Below are 18,080 nucleotides of genomic sequence, written 5' to 3'. Positions count from 1 at the left end.
CATTTTTAATCCCAAATTAACACGCAAATGTTATCATGTTCTTAAAATATTGATTAAAAAACCAAAAATTGAAAACTTTAATCTGAAAATGTAATTCATAAATCTATTTTTATGTATTTTTAAAATAAAACTTTTACTTTTACTGTCTTTAGAACAGTAATTAACAAGACATTATTAATAATATGAAATGATATTCAACCGGGTAAGAGTTTTGATGCAGCTAAACTAATTAGGTTTGATAGAGATGGAGAGGTTTTTAATTTCAGTAGTTTAATTATTGATTTCAAAATGTATATTTTATTTATTTTATTTTTTTGTGATGGAATGTTGGAGTTGAAAGGTGGTTACCACTGTGGAACGTTCAACCAATGGCTTCCAACTGTCAGTCGCTTATAGTTATTGAACAAAGCAAGTTTAACAATGGCCCACCTTTCTTGCAGCTTATTTATGCTGTTTGAATAAATCAGTAGAAAAAAAATAAAAAAGTAATTTAGTGAATGTAGTAGAGATTTAATGCGACATTACTTTGTTTAGAATAAAAAAAGTATAAGATATTTATAATTTTTTTAGAAAAGGGCTTATTCGAAGATGGTCAAGGAGAGTAGAATGAAGATTTTTTTTTAGTTAAACATTTCATATATTTTCATTTTTAAATTTATAAGAATTAATATTATATTATACTCTCATTGCATCTCTTAATTATTTAATAAATTTACGAAGTAATTATTTAATTTTAATAAATTAAAAATTTATAAAAATCGAATATAAAATTACAATTAGTTAAACAAAAAAAATCTAAAAAAATAGGTGATTAACTGAGTAGAAAGTAAACAATATTTAAGTATGTTTGTGTATGTATAAGGATAAATTTAAGACTTACATATATAACAGTATTCAATATAAATAGTTATTTTTTAGTATGAGTATATATTTTACTATATTTTTTGTTTTTTGTTTTATGATGTATGACTCTATTATTAGTCAAACTTAATTTTTTATTTCGTTCAAAAAATTTAAGTTATTAAAATCCTCTCAGGTCATTTTGTTGAGTGTTTTTCCCTCAAAATCTTTTTATAATTAATTACTTATTTATTTTATGTTAAAATGTTCCTTTTTATTCAAATTTCAACACTTATATCTTCAAATTGACTATTTTCAATTTTAAAAAAAAATAAGTTTAACTTACTTATAATTTTAAAATATATTTTTCCGTGAACAAAATTCCAAGTGAATTTAGTTTGAGTAAGTAGCAGTAAAAAGAGAAATTGACTGTTGACTTTTTTTTATTGTCTGACCATTATATAATAGTAACCGGCAACCGTTAACTAACCGACACGGCATCATAGACAAAAGTCCAAAGAGTGTGAACCGCAGGCGATCCTTCCCTACGTTTGGTGGAATTACAGTTCCTCCAGTGCAAAAGAAAACTTGTTCTTTGTTTCTTCTTCATTTTTCACTGTTAACCAGCAACAACAATCTCAATCCTCACAGATCGCTCAAACTATTCGATCCATCATCCAAGGTAAGGTAAAGTCAATCATCTATCACCTTGCACTATTGGGTTTCTATTATTTCTAATTACCAATTTTTAATTTGTTCCCTTTTTTTTTATCTCTTCCTGAAAAAGGGTGTCACAAGATGAGTGAGGTTTTCGAAGGGTATGAGCGCCAGTACTGTGAGCTCTCTGCTAATCTCTCCCGAAAATGCAGTTCCACGGCTCTTGTTTCTGATCAGGGTACCTTCAAAATCCAAACTTTATTGTCGTTTCGTTTTGTTTCTGAGGAACCCTTTTCGTTTTACACCTATTCCTTGTTGTTTATCTGTTCTTGAACTGCTCCTTGTGTTTCATTGCTCTGATTGGTTCTGAAGACTCATAGAATGTATGTTTCTAGAGTTTGCCTGATAGCTGTACTCTATGAACGAAGGCCAGTTTTTTGTGTTGAATTGGTGTGTAAGATTGGTGTACTAGAAATTGGTGGCTTTGAGCAAGACAATAGGGGTTATTTTCCAAAATTTGTTTACTAGAAGTTCTTTGAATAGCAAGAGGTGGCCAAAACAAGTAATTGTGTGTTTGGGTGAACGTTTGCAGACTTGAGTTTGAATGAACTTAATTTTGTAGAATTGTTTTTCTTGAAAGAAAATTTAAATTAACGTAATTTATGTTTGGAAAATTTTCTTTTAAAAAGTAAGTTTGTAGTAAAACTCGGTATAAAATTTTCAATTAAATGCAAAAGTTATCATCTATCACATACGCATCAACTCAAACGTTAGTTTAGAGTCAAAATTAATTTTCATTCGTACCTGCCAAATATGTTAGTTTAATAATCAAAGCATGTTTGCATCTATTTAACATGATTTTTGAGATGTAATGTGTTTCCAAACACACACTGAGTGCTTGATTGTTTTCACGTTGGATCCATTCAAATGGATGTTTAGACGGCAGCAACAGATTCTTGCTTATCTCTTTGGAAGTGTTGGAATGCACATCAACAGAAAAACAAACATAGCCTAAAACTGTTAAAAGTCATTAGTTTTTGTGTTATGAAATGATTTTGAGCTACTGCTCTATGATTTCACGAAGTATCTGACACCAACAGCTATTAATCAGTGATCAGTTGAGTTAATTATATTACTGGCTTTTGTTGTGTTATTGGACTTGTTGATCTTTGCTACTTGTTGTGCAATATGATGATAGCTGGTGACATTGATTTTGTCATGTGTTTCTTTTGTTAATAGTAGAAATGAATTCTTAAACAGTTTTTCTAGAAGAGCTGGAGGATTTAATTTAATGTGCTAGGTGACAAATGTTTTCTCAGGCATGCTTCTGTGACATGATGCATGATGGCTTGTCATTTACTTTCACATCCAATCCCGGTTACTGATGAGTTTTTAATCAACACTAATTTCAGAACAGAAGCAGCAAAAGTTTGCTGAAATTAAAGCTGGACTGGATGATGCTGATGTTCTGGTACAAAGTTGAATTGTTTTCTCACATATTCACAATTTGTGTTTATATATATTATCTTCTATTTGTTTTTTATATCCCTCTTCTCTTGCTCTCCAGATTCGGAAAATGGACCTAGAGGCGAGGAGTTTGCAGCCAAGTGTAAAAGCAATGCTTCTTGCAAAGTTGAGGGAATATAAATCTGATCTAAACAAGTTGAAAAAGGAATTTAAAAGGTTAACATCACCTAATGCTGATGAGGCTGCCCGTGAAGATTTGTTGGAGACTGGAATGGCAGATACACATTTGGTATATCTGGAACTCTAGATTGTTTTACTTGATAGCATCTATTTCTAAGAAATAGCAGAACAGAACTTGACAGTTGACACTTTCTTGGTTAGGGAGATCCAATTTTTTTAAAAAAAGGTTCTGTTTCTAGTTCTGATCCCCCCCCCCCTCTTATTTGTTTGTGATTATGTGAAATATGTTCTCTTCTCTTCCAGATCTTGAATGAGTATAATTTGACTTGTTAGTTGAAGTAAATGTTAGAAATATAAAACCATTTGTTGTTACATGGATCTTGATGGTTGAGGATCTTTAATCCCGATTGTACTTGGGGATTTTTCTCTTGATTGACAATGTTGATGGGCGGTGTAGTTGCCTACCGCATTATATAGAGTGGATCCTTGTGGGTCAAGAAAGTTGAGATCTCCAAAATTAGGAAGGTAAAATCTACGGTACTCCCTATAGTTGAGAGGGTTTGGTACCCTCTCTTACACGTAAAATAATCGTCATCATTATTTTAATAGTAGAATTAGTGGTTTAGCTAAAAAAATTTTAATACCCTCTAATTTTTAAGATATTAAAGAAATTACAACCGTTAATCCTAAGAGAGTATATAATACCTTTTCAAATTTATGGATACCGTAACAAGCACCAATCAGGAAAGTAATCTTCCCCTATGTGATAAGGTAAGTGGGAAAGCAAGATATTGTTATTTTATGCCTCAATAGTGGATAAAAATCCATTGGAGAAAGGTCTTCAAGGATCTTTATGGGTTATGGTCCCCAGCACCATTCATTTGTTGTCTCCTAACAGCTTAAGTTTTTGGGATAGTGGGTTCATGATATATAGTATTTGAGCTCTTATGAACCCACGACTAGCATTTGATTCTTGCTGCCCCTACTCTTCTAATAAAAGAAGATTTATTTCAGCATAAGATAGATAGACACCAATGTGTTGTTCACGTTTCAATCCCAAAGAGCTCCTGCATGAGGAGGCATGTTAGAAATATAATATGAAATTATTCATTTGTATTCATATAGCGGCTTTAACTTTTGGGGTAGTTGGTTCATGACAGTGACCACCATTAAAGACTCTTCAAAAAGTGATCTTTTGATTGATCGACTGTTTCCATTAATACACACTAACTTTTGTCCCAAATTTACACTTTTTTGGCTATATTATCTTTTTTTTGGTACATCATATTAGGGTATTTAATTTTGATATCTTTACTCTCTTTTAATCCTGAATTCTGTTATAGAATGTATGGTTCTAGTTGCTGGACACAATTGATGTTTGAAAAAATATCTGTGACTGAATGTGAGTTTGATCAGTTACCGAGTCCAGTTTTTATAGAGGCTATGCTATTACAGAAGTATTTATTATAGAATGGTTGTGAATTATGACTGTTATTATTGTTATCATTATTAATTATTATTATTATTCCTCATGGCATATATATATTTGTTCATTTATGTATGTGTGTGTTATGCATGTGGTGAGAATGAGACTGATTGTTACTTGCAAATAAGGTTGCAGGTGTATGCTTATCCCAGGCTCTGTTTTGCTTATACCAGTAATTTGTTTTTCTAAAATTTGAAATTAAAATCAGTTTCTGAAAATGATTGCACTTGTAATGAAAGTAGTGCAGTTGCAAATGCATAATCAATGCTCTGGCCTGTCCCCATTTTCCAATTCTGGAATTTAAAATTAGTAGGCTTTTGAAGTTGGTTGCACTTATAAGGGAAGTAGTGTGGTTGATCTGATGTTGTTAATGTACTATTTGGCTGGGAAATATGGATAATATTGCAGGCATCTGCCGATCAGAGAGAAAGATTAACTATGTCAGTGGAGAGATTAAATGAGTCAAGTGATAGAATTCGGGAGAGCCGAAGAACCTTGTTGGAGACCGAAGAACTTGGTGTCTCAATCCTCCAAGATTTACACGGACAGAGAGAGACTCTACTGAACTCCCATAAAAAGGTATCTTGATATGTAAATGCTATTTTTATGTCAATTTTAGATAGTTTTGGTCCTGTTTTCATTCACTAGGAAAGAATCATGAGATGATCTTATTATCTAAGAAGTATTAAAACCAATTATGATACTTCTTCCTGGGAGAATAAGATTGTGAGCTTTCAACATAATGAATTCAATGTAAAAGTTGTGACGATTGTTGATGGTCATTTTTCTACACCTTGCAGCTTCATGGAGTAGATGATGCTATTGATAAGAGTAAGAAGGTACTGACTACCATGTCACGGAGAATAACTAGAAACAAATGGATCGTTGCATCTTTGATTGGAGCTCTTGTTTTTGCTATAGTTGTTATTCTATTTTACAAGCTATCTCGTTAACTAATATGCACAAGATAGGGCAAGAATCTTATCACAAGATGCTTGCAATGTTTTATGCTTATATGTACTTGGTTGTATATAGGCACCGTATGTGATCATATCCCTGCAATTATTTCTCTGTTGTTATGTTTATGATTGGTAAATTTTCAATGATACCTTACATTTTATGCTCTTAATTGTATTTTTCTTTTGAACTGAACGAGTGTTTACCTGATGCAAGTGGAATTGTTAATGTATACTCATTATATGACATGATGCTTTTATGAATTAAAAATCCTTGTGCTAATGCTGTATGCATGCTTGCCACCCTTCTTTTGTTTTTTTCTTATGCATTTTTGTTGCTTCTTGGCATGTTTTGAGATGAAAACGTGTTGGACAAAGCGTTTGAATGAAAGGGTTTGTTTCATAGTTGAAATTAAAATTTGGAGCAGTCGTCATTTTTCTCCTTTCTTTCCCTCTGGACGTTTCCAAAGAGTGAAACGTGGAAGAAACAAAAGGGCATTTTTATTTTGGGTCCACAGACATGGGAGCTCTAAAAGCACTTTCCCCTTCTAAGCGTGTAATTAGCAATTTTCTTTCTATTTATAAAAGGTTTAATTATGTTTTTAATTTCTCAAATTTTTTCATTTTCATTTTACTTCTTATATTTGATTTGTTATTTCTAACGAGTTTTTCATAATAATTTTTATTGTTAAATGGTTTTTTTTTTATTACCTTCTACTTTATTTTCCTCCAAGTCGAGTTATTGTATTTTTTGTCAATCTAAAGTATAAAGATTAACAAGGGGATAATATATAATAATCTTTATCTCCTATTTATTGGTTAAAGAAAAACGCTTCTGCAATTCTTGGCCTGAGAGTAAAAATTGAAATAGGAATGAGATGATTAAGGAAGAAGTAGTGATAGGATAGGGTAGGAGTGAAGTAGTTGAGATGATTAAGTAATCATGTAGAAGATGATGACCAAGTTTAGGGGCTTCATACCTTAATACAAGAGACGTGGCATGCGTTTTTCATTTCATTCAGAAGAAAGAAAAATAAGACCCACGTGGACCCCAACTTCCCCAAAAAATCTCCAAACTCCCAAACCCCAACTTCAACTTTTCTTCTTCTTCTTCTTCTTCTCTTCAGAATTCAAATCATCCATGGATTCTCTTCCTTCGGTGTCTCCTTCCATGGTTCTCCCTCCCACCAACCCCTTCCGTCGTCTTGTTCCCACCCTCGTCTCCGCCAGAACCAGAAGGACTCACCTGTCAGTCTCCTGCACCCTCGGCGGCGACGGAACTCACGACGACGTCGAGAGGGCGCTTCACATGGACGGCACCATTCCCACTACCTCCAACGAGTTCCTCAAACGCGTTTCCTCACGCGCCTATGATATGCGCCGCAACCTCCACCAGTCCTTCGATACTAGCAGCTACGACGGTACCTCCTCTTCCGTTTTGCTTCCTCGCTTTAATTCAACTTTATGAATGAATTGTTGCCAAAATTATTGGTTGGAGCATGAAATTTTGATCGTTCCTGCATTTATCAATTTTATTCAATTCACAAATTAAGTCGTTGGACATTGACACACGTGACTAGCTGCCATGAGTAATGGAATGAACAAAATGGTGTTGTTCTATTCTCGCCGATTACATTCCTTCTGGTGAAAACCAAGATGAACCATTTTAAAAGAATAAATAAAAAGGAAAATGTTAACCTAAAGGCCTAACTTTATTATTATTATTAAACTTAATTCTAACAAAACCATAAAATCCCGTGTGCCGTTATGTTCACATTGTTTGAAAGACCCAATAATATAAAATTGGTTTTTCTAGTATGTGTTTAGGGACACATAATAAGGAGTTAATAAATAATAATTTTTTATTGCAAATTGCATATGTATTAGATTTTATTATGACTTTAAACGCACATGGAAAAATTGATATATAATTATTTATGTGGCTTCACCTAATAGTTTTAGCTTTTATGATAGTTGACTCATGACATGTCATTAAAGCCTATGTGCCAAAGTGGTCTAGAGTTTAATCCTTACTGTCATCCCCATTTAAAAAAAAATAAAATATGCCTTTGTCCCCTGAAGTCCCAAGGGGCTTTCACACGAGGGGACATGTTAGAAATATAATATAAAACGATTTGTTTAATATATGTATCCTTGCACATTATAAGAATTTATATATGGTTTTTATTAAAAATTACAAAACTTAAGAACAATTTAATGGTGGATACTATTAAATACTATAATTTTCAATAAAAACTTGCACACTTTAGAAAAATCATATATAAAAACCAATTATGTGTTTGTACTTAAGAGCTTATCCTTTTGATTGTTCATGATATACATGTCTATGAATTATAAAATTCGAATGCACACACTATTATCAATTCAGATCAAAAGTAACTTATTCGCCCCATTTGTTGTAATACTTGATAAATGTTTTCTGATCTTGTTCACTCAGGTGGATGATCTATTCACCTCTTCTTAGCACTTCAGTGTGCATTTTAGGCACTTAATGGCTATTTGTACTTTTTGGATAAAAAGAGAAATATTATCAAGAGCATGTATGAGAACAATTTTTTTTTTCAAAACCCTCTTTAAAAAGTTGTATTTTCTTCAACCTCAAAATAAGCTGATCCAAATACACAGCTAGGATCATGAGAGAAAAGGTCTAAAGGAGACGAAGCTAAGAAATCTTCCCTAGAAGAGCAAACAAACTAGCAGCAAGCTCATCAACTAAGCTAAAATTACCAATCTCTTTACTTGTTTAACAAAGAAATCCTGTTTATAGCACCTATTGGCTGAGCAAAATAAAGAGGCTGAGAAAACGACTCTCACAGGAGGCAGCAACAACAGTTCATCCGTGAAAATTGTGATGTTCCTTTCTAACTGTAATCACCAAAAACAGTACTTACATTGCTTGTCTCCAGAGACCAGAGGGATTTTCCTCCCTACTCCTTGCAGGGCGTTTGTTCAACCCCACAACTATAATTGTACGACCTGTTTGATGTAGTGTTACTTAAGATAAAGATAAAATAAGTTTCACACTACCTTGCAAACGTTTAGATATACTGTGATTGTCAGCTAGTAAAGACTAACCCTGTCCATTTGTGTGTTGTATATGTGGATTGATAGATATGTCAAAATAGACACTTGCAGAAAGATTTTCTACTTCTCACAGAAAAATCTCAGGTTGATTTTTTTGTAAAAAGAATATCATTATTGATTTTTTTTCCTTTTCGTTCATCAGTTTTAGATGCCAACCCTTGGAGAGAAACTTCAAAGCCTGTGTATGTACTCACCCAAAAGGAAAATCAGTTGTGCACAATGAAAACCCGGAGAAATAGAAGGTTTGATTCACTTTAGTCTGTTCTTTTCTCTGATGTAATGTTTGGCATTCCCCTTAGCGGAGTGTACTTTTTGTGTAACAGCGAAGTTGAAAGAGAGCTTGGCTTATTGTTTTCTAAAGGCAGCAACTGGAGATCTGGAATTGGAAATCAGTCCAAACAAGCAAGGGGAGGGACAAAGTTTCAAATGCTTGTAGAAGATATTAGAGAGGGAGTACTGGTATGTATTCTATTCATAAACACGCACCCACACAAAATTGTAATCTATGAAACTGACTTCACGTTGAAACTTGCATTTATTGCCGGTATTTGTGCTCCTTTTTTCTTTTTTCATTTTATGTCAGAGGCTATTTTTTTTTACCTTCCTTTTTTTCTTTTTAATTTTGGACCTTTTAGGCCCGATCCATGGGTGAGGGAAAGAGTTTGGGCTCAAGCTTAAGTAACCTTTATCTAAAATCCCTTAGGCAAGTTTAGAGTTGAGGCTCTCTTACTTATATACATGTGTTGCTAACCTTCTAATGTGAGACTTTATATCTTAACATTTATTGTAATTTTGTATTCATTCGCATAATTTATTTACTTACAATTTACAATATCGTTGCAGGTATTTGAAGATGAAAATGAGGCAGTGAAGTATTGTGACTTGCTTGAAGGAGGTGGTCAAGGTTGTGAGGGTGTTGCTGAAATAGAAGCTTCATCGGTACAAAAAACTCAGCAGTTATTATTTGCCAATGTTCTCTGTTGTTTGAAAACTTAATACCATGACATTTACATTTTTCCTGCAGATATTTGATCTTTGCCAGAAAATGAGGGCTCTTGCAGTTTTATTCCGCAGAGGGAGGACACCTCCCCTACCTGAAAGTCTTAAGCTCAATCTTCGAGCTCGTAAACGGTCCCTCGAAGACCAAGATGATTTGATATGAGATTTAGATTCCCTTGTGATGGGAGGGAAGCAACTGTGTGCTATTTGCTAATATGCTTTGCCCCCAAAAGGAACACAAATATGTATAATGACTAGAAATTCATTCATCATTATAATTGAAAAGAATATAGCATGTACATTGTGGCTCAATGCTCAAGTTCAAAATTTCAGCTTTCCTTTGGTAATTTGACCCATGAAGGTGGCCCTCTATGGATTATGGATCCAAGATAATCAACTTAATGCGTATAAAATGGGCTTTTTGACTAAGTGATGTGAAATTAGGGACAAATTATCGGAAAAAATGGAAATAAAAAATGTTTTACTAGTTTGGGTTGCTTGGAAACTGAGATTTTCATGTGTTGTGTAACTGAAGTGGATGTAATGTAACTAGTATCACGCATAATAAAATTGTGGTGCATGTCAAATCGACGCAACACGTCATGTTAATCATGTCTGGTTTAAAACAAGTATGCGTAGTCATAAAAGAAATGTTCACACACATTTCTCTCCCCCTCTCTCTTCATATTTCCCCCTTTAAGACTCGAGTCATTACAAGTTTTGATCTCGCCTCTGTACTTTTATCTTCCTTCTCGGCAAATGAATAAGCTAAGCTAAGGTTCTCAATAAAATTGTGGAACTTGTTTTGCCATAAACCTTTTAATGCCTCTTTGGATAGCAGGCGAAAAATTTACAAGGTCAAATATCAGTATTTAGAGAGCGTTAAAAATATCAATGATTTTATTAATTCTTGTGTAAAAGCTTAAATGTAAAGTAAAAAAGAATGGGGGAAATAAAAGTTAGCTTAAAAACCTTATAGAATACACTAAAAAAGAGACTAAGTGTTACACTTACACAACATGTGTTACGCCAAGCTATGACGACACTACTTATATCATATGACAGTATTTTAGTTATTGCATATCTTTATCATTTGTAGCACTTCAATGAAGACGGTATGGAGAAAAATGAGACCAGTGGATTTCACACCTTGACATGATCGATTGAAATCGACAATGAAGTCGAGGCCAAAATTTAAATCTTTTATGAGAAAATTCTTCGATGAAAGTTGAGATTAAATTAGTTTTTGTTATTTATATATTATTTTAAAAAAATTATTCATATCTTTTACTTTAGCAAATAATAAATGACAAATCTCCTAATATTTGTTTGTCGCTAACAATTTTCATTTTTGAGTTACACTAACTTTAGTTGCATAACACAGATTGTTGCGTTGCAAATAATCTCAAACAGTTAAAATATTTTTTATTTACATTATTTCGCTTATTGGTTTTTAATTTTACATTATTTTGTTTTTTTAAAACAGCATAAAATGTCACGGACTTTGCTCCCTATTGGAACATTAAATATCCGGTCATCCACTGCCATGTGCCAAGACCAAGACTTAATTCCCCGGTCAGCGTTGAATTTTCCCCTCTCCCTTTTAAAGTCAATGCTGAGTAATGATTAGTATATAGATTTGACTTGTTGATAAAATGAAAGCCTCGTTATCCACTTTTGCATGAGCACCAGCAATTTCTTAATATTTTGATCCAATTTTACAAATTATCTAACAACATTACTTGTCCAATTATTGAGCTTTTGAAATTAAGGCTAAAACAGTATTTTACTTGAGCTCAATTTAAATAATTTTTTAAAGAAGTTTTTTTTTTATAAAAAATAACAAATTTCTAAATTAGAATAATTTATACTTTTTTATTTTTTGAGAAATTTTGAGAAACAAATTATTTAATTTTTATGCTAATTTTTTTTTTTACAAAAACTTCTCTCAAAATTTAGCTAGACCGGACCTTGAATAAATAATATATAAATTAAAATTACAATCAATTTATATTTGAATTGATTTAAAACGAGAGAATAACTAAAAAGTGTTGAATTAGTAAAAGTACAATAACTACTAACTGATAAGAGAGCCAAAAACTTCACAATCACATCCCACAAAGAAAACTAGAAAGAAATCAACAAATTACATTACAGAGAACCATTTTCATTTGCATTTGCATTTGAGAGCGACCGGCGAGGGAGGCAATCGGCGATGAGCAGTTGTGGATCGTCCGGCGCGGCGGAGAAGGACAAGGAGAAGGCTCGGGTGAGTCGAACGTCGTTGATACTGTGGCACGCGCACCAAAACGACGTCGCGGCGGTGAGGAAGTTGCTGGAGGAAGATCCGGCGCTGGTGAAGGCGAGGGATTACGACAACCGCACGCCGCTGCACGTGGCTTCGCTCCACGGTTGGGTCGATGTTGCCAAGTGCTTGCTCGAATTCGGTGCTGACGTCAACGCTCAGGATCGCTGGAAAAACACTGTACTCTCTCTCTCTCTCTCTCCCTCCCCTCTGTGATTGGTTAATTCTGAAATTTGGTGTTGTTTTGCTCTGGAAAGCCTCTGGCTGATGCAGAAGGAGCGAGAAGAAGTGCAATGATTGAGCTTTTGGAATCACATGGAGGCTTGTCTTATGTAAGTTCCTCGTTTCTCTCTCCAATGGATGTGACATTTTTTTTTTGTGTAAATAAAAATAAAAATGTGTTTTGTATTGAATGAAACCGAGGGAAAAATAAGTTGGTAATATTAACATGCATGTGTTGTGTTGTGAAGGATGTTCGGTTGGTGATGGATTTGAAAGTGGTAGGGGTCCCTGAATTTATGTTTGATGATGCAGGGTCAAAATGGAAGCCATTTTGAACCAAAGCCTGTTCCACCTCCATTGCCAAACAAGTGTGATTGGGAAGTTGATCCTTCTGAGCTGGACTTTTCCAATTCGGTTTGCATTGGGAAGGTGTTTTCTTTTCTTCCTGTGATTGGCATTGTATTGTATTGAGATTTTTAGCAATGAATAAGACTTGCACTTTGTTGAGGTGTATTGTTTAGTGTGGTAGTGGTAGAGTTGCGGGTCTGGAATTGTGTATCTTATCATAGATCATAAATTAGTCTGATGATAAAATGCTTTAGGAATTGGAATTTAAGTTTTTTTGGTTGGGAATCTTCATGATGAAAATGTGGTCGTTTGAATTTGCTTTCATTCCTGTCTGTCTGGGTTTTTGGTTGTTGGGTGATAATTAGTGTTAAAGATTAGTTACTGAAAGAAAAATCAACCCCGTTTATCTACACTAGCTAAGTTTGATTTTCTGTGAACACTCTGCTTCTTGCTGTTACTTTTGTGCAATTGCGTTGCTGCTTGGATGATTTTAGTTATACGTCCTTAGACTGTTGATGGACTAAATCTGCATTTGAGGTTTGGTCTTATTATTGATGTGTGTTTCCTGAAGGGATCTTTTGGGGAGATTTTAAAAGCCCATTGGCGTGGAACACCTGTTGCTGTCAAACGCATTCTGCCCAGTCTTTCAGATGATAGATTGGTGATGTAAGATTCTTTATTTATTGCTGTGGGATGAGATGATGGATGATGTGAAAGTCTTGTGATTGCCTGTGGTTGATGAATCTTTTTAAAATGTTAGCTTACTTTTATCAGTCTACTTTCAAGTGTTATACTTACTCGCCTGAGAAGGCGAGCATGGTTCCCCTTAAAAACCAGCAAGCCCATGTTCATGGGATAAGGTGTTCGAATCTAAGGTCATAATTCATGTCTTATTTTCACCTAGTGGGATAGGCTTGTTTGTTGTATTTATTTTAAAATTGACTTTTACATGTGTTTTTTATTTAAAAAAATTAATCTGGCCCTCACAAACTGAAATTGTCTCATTATGGACCCCATCACAATCTTCATCTAGCTCTATGCCTGGCTATGGATAACCATTTCAATAACTAAACTGTTTCTGATACTGAGATTTTGTTCTGGTCTAACCTACTTCCGCTTTGGGGAAAATTGATTTATTTTAAACCATGTGTAATTATTTGTTTATCAATGAATAATCAAACAAAAGGAGAGAGAGGCAAGGGAAGAGACAGACAAACTTGTGATTGAGCTTATGTGTTTTCAGAAATAGACCATTTTTTCTATCTTAGGCCTTTGCCAATCTACTTATCCTTTTCTATTTTGCTGGCTACTTTTTAATACAGTCAGGACTTCAGGCATGAGGTTAACTTACTTGTGAAGCTTCGACACCCTAATGTTGTTCAATTTCTTGGAGCTGTTACTGACAGGAAGCCCCTTATGTTAATTACTGAGTACCTGAGAGGAGTATGTGAATGCATATAACTGGTCACCTAGGCTCTGATGCACTGAACCTATGCAATCTTATGCTTTAAGATTAAACTTTACTAAATTATTGTGCCATTTTTAGGGTGATCTTCACAAGTACCTCAAGGACAAAGGTGCACTGAGTCCTGCAACAGCTATCAACTTTGCCTTGGATATTGCCAGGTATGGTGTATCATCACCTAAAGTTTTCTTTATATTTTTCTTCGTTTTAAATTTGTATATAAAGAGAACCAACAGAAAACCACAAGAACAAAAGAAACATTAACTCCAATATCTCTTCAGCCTCTCTGTAAATCTGTTATATAAATCACCCATAAAATGTATAATTCTCATGGAACAGTTACATACTGAGAAAACTATCAAACCTGATCCCATAAAAGATCTGAGATCACAAGCCAAGCACTCTTGCAAAGGACCTTACATTTTAACCTTGTTCAATGCTACTGAAATGGATGGACGAAAGATGTTCCAATTTCAAAGAGGCTGGCCAACCTACTTTTCAAACATTGTAAAAGCTATTTTTCCAAACGTGCCAAGCAACCTCAAAATCTAACAAAAAAGACTGACTGTATCTGAACTCTCGAATCATATAAACATTGGGATAGAAATAGTGTTTTAGCTTCTTGCTTTACAACCTTGTTTGTTGTTACTGTAGTTGTTTTATATCCAGCAACATTATTGCTTTACGAGTGTCCCCCTCAACCCACTTTGTATTGGATTGTGTTTTCTGGATTTCTTTGGTGTTCTGGTTAGCTATGCTTCAAGGTATTTTCCATTTCAGATATGCATCAAGATTGTGCAGCTTGACTGCATTTTTCCACGTCTTATAATACACCCCCCCCCCCCCTTTTCCCCTTTTTTAGCTATATATTATACTCCCCATAAATGTACTGTCCTTCGTCTGCTATAAATAAAGAAAATGAAAGAATGCATGTGTTTTATAAATGGATGCAAACTGACTATTCAACTCTCATGAATACCACTATATCATCTTTGCTGAAAGCTGATTTTCTCAGTTGCTTGACAAGTCAACTGCAAATTTTGAAGGAATTGCTGCAGTTTACTTCTCATTGTCATTGCTGCTGTCTGACATGATGTACCTAGAATTGGACCATGAAATTGTGTGGAGTGACCTTCTGTTAAGACATATGTCCTTGATATGATTTTCTACATGGTTTTTCTTGTTGTAGTCAGCTTTGCCGTACGAGAGGGTACATGAATTGCTACCCTAATTTAACATTTTTCATTAAATAGAAGCACTGAACCAAGCAACAATGGATGTAAACTGTATTCGCGGGCTGACTTAAGAAGGATTGAAGCTTTTGTTATTCCTCAGTTGAGGAAACTGATTAGTTCTTTTTGAGGAGGTGGCTTAGGTCGGGGGATAGGAGGAAGCCCTCAAAAATGTTGCTGGATTTATAACTGAGCCAATCTCAGAGCATCCTGTATTTATCAATGCTGAGAAAATAACATTAGGAAATCTAGAAACATTTGCAAGCATGCTGCTTAATTGAATCTAACTACTATGTTAATCAATACTTTTGTGAATATTGTTTGTAGAGGGATGGCCTATCTTCACAATGAACCAAATGTTATCATTCATCGAGACCTAAAGCCAAGGTAGATATATTATTCTTATAAACTGACATCAACTTTACTTTCTCCTAGATTGAAAATATGTAATGTCATCTGGAACGTGGCTGGAATTTATGTGTATATGCATTACATGTTGAACTCTTCTCCTCCCCCCTCCCCCTAAAATTTCAGGAATGTTCTTTTAGTCAATTCGAGTGCTGACCATTTAAAAGTTGGAGATTTTGGACTTAGTAAGCTTATTAAGGTTCAGAGTTCTCATGACGTATACAAGATGACGGGTGAAACCGGAAGCTGTAAGTATTAGAAGTTCTTTCAAATTAATAAGGGAAAAATGTATAGACATGCCACGAACTTTACCTTGTTTTGAAGTATCCACCTTGAACTTTCATAACGGTGTGAAGTCCTTAACTTCCTACTAAAATCTGCCATCAGACCCTTCCATTCAGCGATTAAGTTAAAATCAGTCATCCTGTAACTTGCATGTGATTATCTCTAATTTTTCCATTTTATTATAATTCTTTTTATTTATTTTCTTTTTCCATAAATTAGAGAAGTAGAATAATTTAAAAGGAATTGAAACTAATAGAGGATTTGAAAAGAAAAATGAGTAAGAGGTTATTATGTATATTAATCAAAATACATCCACCATATGATGAATGGTTTTTGTTGTACTTGTGTATGGAAAGGTCTATTTGCAAGTTTCAGAAGTTCAAGGGCCTTCAATCCAAAATTGAAAGTTCGGTATGAATATTTCAAATGAGGTAGAGACGTAAAGTTGAGGGAATGGGTGCTTTTTTTCCAATTAATAACAGTAACTTACAAAATTGAAATTCCCTTTGTGGGGGCAAAAATAGACCGCTATATGGCTCCTGAAGTTTTCAAACACCGGAGATATGACAAGAAGGTTGATGTGTTCTCCTTTGCAATGATTCTGTATGAGGTAATTCTGCGTACTCAAGATTTAGAATTTCATAGATAAAATCATAAATTTTGAAGCTAGTTCTAATTCATGATTGAAATTCTTATTTTGTACAGATGCTAGAAGGTGAACCCCCCTTTTCAAATTATGAACCTTATGATGGAGCAAAATATGTGGCAGAAGGACACAGGCCTACTTTTCGGGCAAAGGGTTATACCCCTGAACTGCGAGAGTAAGTCATTTCTGATTTTTTTTTCCCCGTCCAATTTCTCTTTTCCCATCGAGTCCTATACCTGTTTGCTAATTGTTAGAAGCATAAATCATTTTTGAGCTTGAACCCCAATAACTTAAGCATTCACTTCCCCCCTTTTCCTTTTACTTTTACACCTACCTAGCAGCTATGCTTACTGCGTGTGAAGTGTGCACAGTATGTTGAAGTCCTTGATGATCCGATTCATCATGAATGAGATTAAGATTTAAGAGAACAAAAGACATGGTTATGTTTTTATCCTGCTTCTTCATCGGACTTGGGAAGAATATCGTACCACTACGCTTACTCTCACTAGGTTCATTCAATTTTGAATTCTGAGTGTGACAAGCATAAACATGAAATCTCTAATTATAAAATCACTTAGTAGTAGATTCCGGATTCTTCGCAAATTAGGCTGTTAGAAGTTTCAGTTTAGTTCAATACTTATTTCTTTTATATCAACTACTTAATAGGGCAGCTTTAGTCTTGTAATATGTAATCCTACGAGTAGTATTATTATGAACTTTGAAATTGCATGTTCTTAGGTTAACAGATGAGTGTTGGGCTACTGACGCAAATCAAAGACCTTTCTTCATAGAGATCCTTAAAAGGCTTGAAAAGATCAAGGAAAATATACCTTCAGATCATCATTGGAGCTTGTTCACTTCATAAATTCTAGGATCATTAGTGTCCAGAAATTTAGATGACTATCAGCCATTACCATTGATTACAGCAGGTTGCCTTCTCTACTGCTGCGGGGTTTGTGAATAAAGCCAACTTGGAAAACCTATTGAGGTAGTGAGGCTTGTTTTCAACTGTTAGACTCTTATGAGCGTAACTTGTTGATGCTGATTGCTTTTATCACAATATAAGGTGTCTGTCTACATTCAATTACTCTTGTCCAATTAAAAATCTTGCGATGTTCCATTCAGCTATTCAAGTGAGTACTAGTTGTTGCTTAAGTGTAATGTGTTTAGTGTACAAAACCCATTGAGGAAATATAACATCTCATGTTATCTACTGTTTAATATTTTGTCTTGCGTTTAAAAATTAGTAGTAATTTTCAGTTTTGGATATTATTTTGAGCAATTTCTGTGGTCAATGCTTCCAACTTTCAGATTTCCCTTCTAAGTTCTTCGTTGAAGTTTCTTTTTATCGTTTCACGTTATTTTTCTTTCCATTACATTCTGGACTGGAGACCAGGAGAAAATTAACTATCCACCGTTTATTTTATGTTTCCAATTTTTATTGATATGTTTTTATTAATAATTATAAAAATATCATCA

General features: G+C 34.2%; 3 protein-coding genes across 4 annotated transcripts; all 3 read left to right on the top strand.

Annotated features, from left to right (window-relative positions):
* The first annotated feature begins 1,377 nt into the window (after positions 1 to 1,377).
* On the top strand, positions 1,378 to 7,275 carry LOC113869225 (vesicle transport v-SNARE 12). 2 transcript variants are annotated; one of them, XM_027505448.1, is made up of 6 exons: positions 1,378 to 1,527; positions 1,628 to 1,735; positions 2,910 to 2,968; positions 3,065 to 3,253; positions 5,039 to 5,209; positions 5,431 to 7,275. In XM_027505448.1, the coding sequence occupies exons 2-6, from the start codon at positions 1,639 to 1,641 to the stop codon at positions 5,581 to 5,583; spliced, it is 669 nt and encodes a 222-aa protein (XP_027361249.1). In that variant the 5' UTR covers positions 1,378 to 1,527; positions 1,628 to 1,638; the 3' UTR covers positions 5,584 to 7,275. The 2 variants fall into 2 exon arrangements, with proteins under 2 accessions (XP_027361249.1, XP_027361250.1); XM_027505449.1 differs by having other exon boundaries at positions 1,401 to 1,522; positions 5,431 to 5,792.
* LOC113869223 lies at positions 6,478 to 10,034 on the top strand. The gene is made up of 5 exons (XM_027505446.1): positions 6,478 to 7,007; positions 8,834 to 8,933; positions 9,015 to 9,150; positions 9,535 to 9,630; positions 9,716 to 10,034. The coding sequence occupies exons 1-5, from the start codon at positions 6,587 to 6,589 to the stop codon at positions 9,851 to 9,853; spliced, it is 891 nt and encodes a 296-aa protein (XP_027361247.1). The 5' UTR covers positions 6,478 to 6,586; the 3' UTR covers positions 9,854 to 10,034.
* Positions 10,035 to 11,825: 1,791 nt separating this feature from the next.
* On the top strand, positions 11,826 to 17,777 carry LOC113869222 (integrin-linked protein kinase 1-like). The gene is made up of 11 exons (XM_027505445.1): positions 11,826 to 12,175; positions 12,253 to 12,327; positions 12,530 to 12,646; positions 13,137 to 13,231; positions 13,888 to 14,008; positions 14,112 to 14,191; positions 15,590 to 15,649; positions 15,797 to 15,918; positions 16,480 to 16,565; positions 16,661 to 16,776; positions 17,340 to 17,777. The coding sequence occupies exons 1-11, from the start codon at positions 11,906 to 11,908 to the stop codon at positions 17,464 to 17,466; spliced, it is 1,269 nt and encodes a 422-aa protein (XP_027361246.1). The 5' UTR covers positions 11,826 to 11,905; the 3' UTR covers positions 17,467 to 17,777.
* Positions 17,778 to 18,080: the final 303 nt, after the last annotated feature.

The sequence above is a fragment of the Abrus precatorius genome, unplaced genomic scaffold, assembly GCF_003935025.1.
Source record: "Abrus precatorius isolate BTA unplaced genomic scaffold, Abrus_2018 Scaffold6, whole genome shotgun sequence".
Taxonomy (NCBI): domain Eukaryota; kingdom Viridiplantae; phylum Streptophyta; class Magnoliopsida; order Fabales; family Fabaceae; genus Abrus; species Abrus precatorius.
The sequence above is the reverse complement of the archived record's forward strand: the minus strand, read 5'-3'. Positions and strand labels throughout refer to the sequence as shown.

Excerpts from the sequence above, each read along its gene's own strand:
- LOC113869225 (XM_027505448.1), top strand. The coding sequence starts at position 1,639 with ATGAGTGAGGTTTTCGAAGGGTATGAGCGCCAGTACTGTGAGCTCTCT. Across the intron at positions 1,736-2,909 it reads GGCTCTTGTTTCTGATCAGG|AACAGAAGCAGCAAAAGTTT; the intron begins GTACCTTCAAAA and ends CACTAATTTCAG. Across the intron at positions 5,210-5,430 it reads TACTGAACTCCCATAAAAAG|CTTCATGGAGTAGATGATGC; the intron begins GTATCTTGATAT and ends TACACCTTGCAG.
- LOC113869223 (XM_027505446.1), top strand. The coding sequence starts at position 6,587 with ATGCGTTTTTCATTTCATTCAGAAGAAAGAAAAATAAGACCCACGTGG. Across the intron at positions 9,151-9,534 it reads ATATTAGAGAGGGAGTACTG|GTATTTGAAGATGAAAATGA; the intron begins GTATGTATTCTA and ends ATATCGTTGCAG. Across the intron at positions 9,631-9,715 it reads CTGAAATAGAAGCTTCATCG|ATATTTGATCTTTGCCAGAA; the intron begins GTACAAAAAACT and ends TTTTTCCTGCAG.
- LOC113869222 (XM_027505445.1), top strand. The coding sequence starts at position 11,906 with ATGAGCAGTTGTGGATCGTCCGGCGCGGCGGAGAAGGACAAGGAGAAG. Across the intron at positions 12,647-13,136 it reads ATTCGGTTTGCATTGGGAAG|GGATCTTTTGGGGAGATTTT; the intron begins GTGTTTTCTTTT and ends TGTTTCCTGAAG. Across the intron at positions 13,232-13,887 it reads TCAGATGATAGATTGGTGAT|TCAGGACTTCAGGCATGAGG; the intron begins GTAAGATTCTTT and ends TTTTTAATACAG.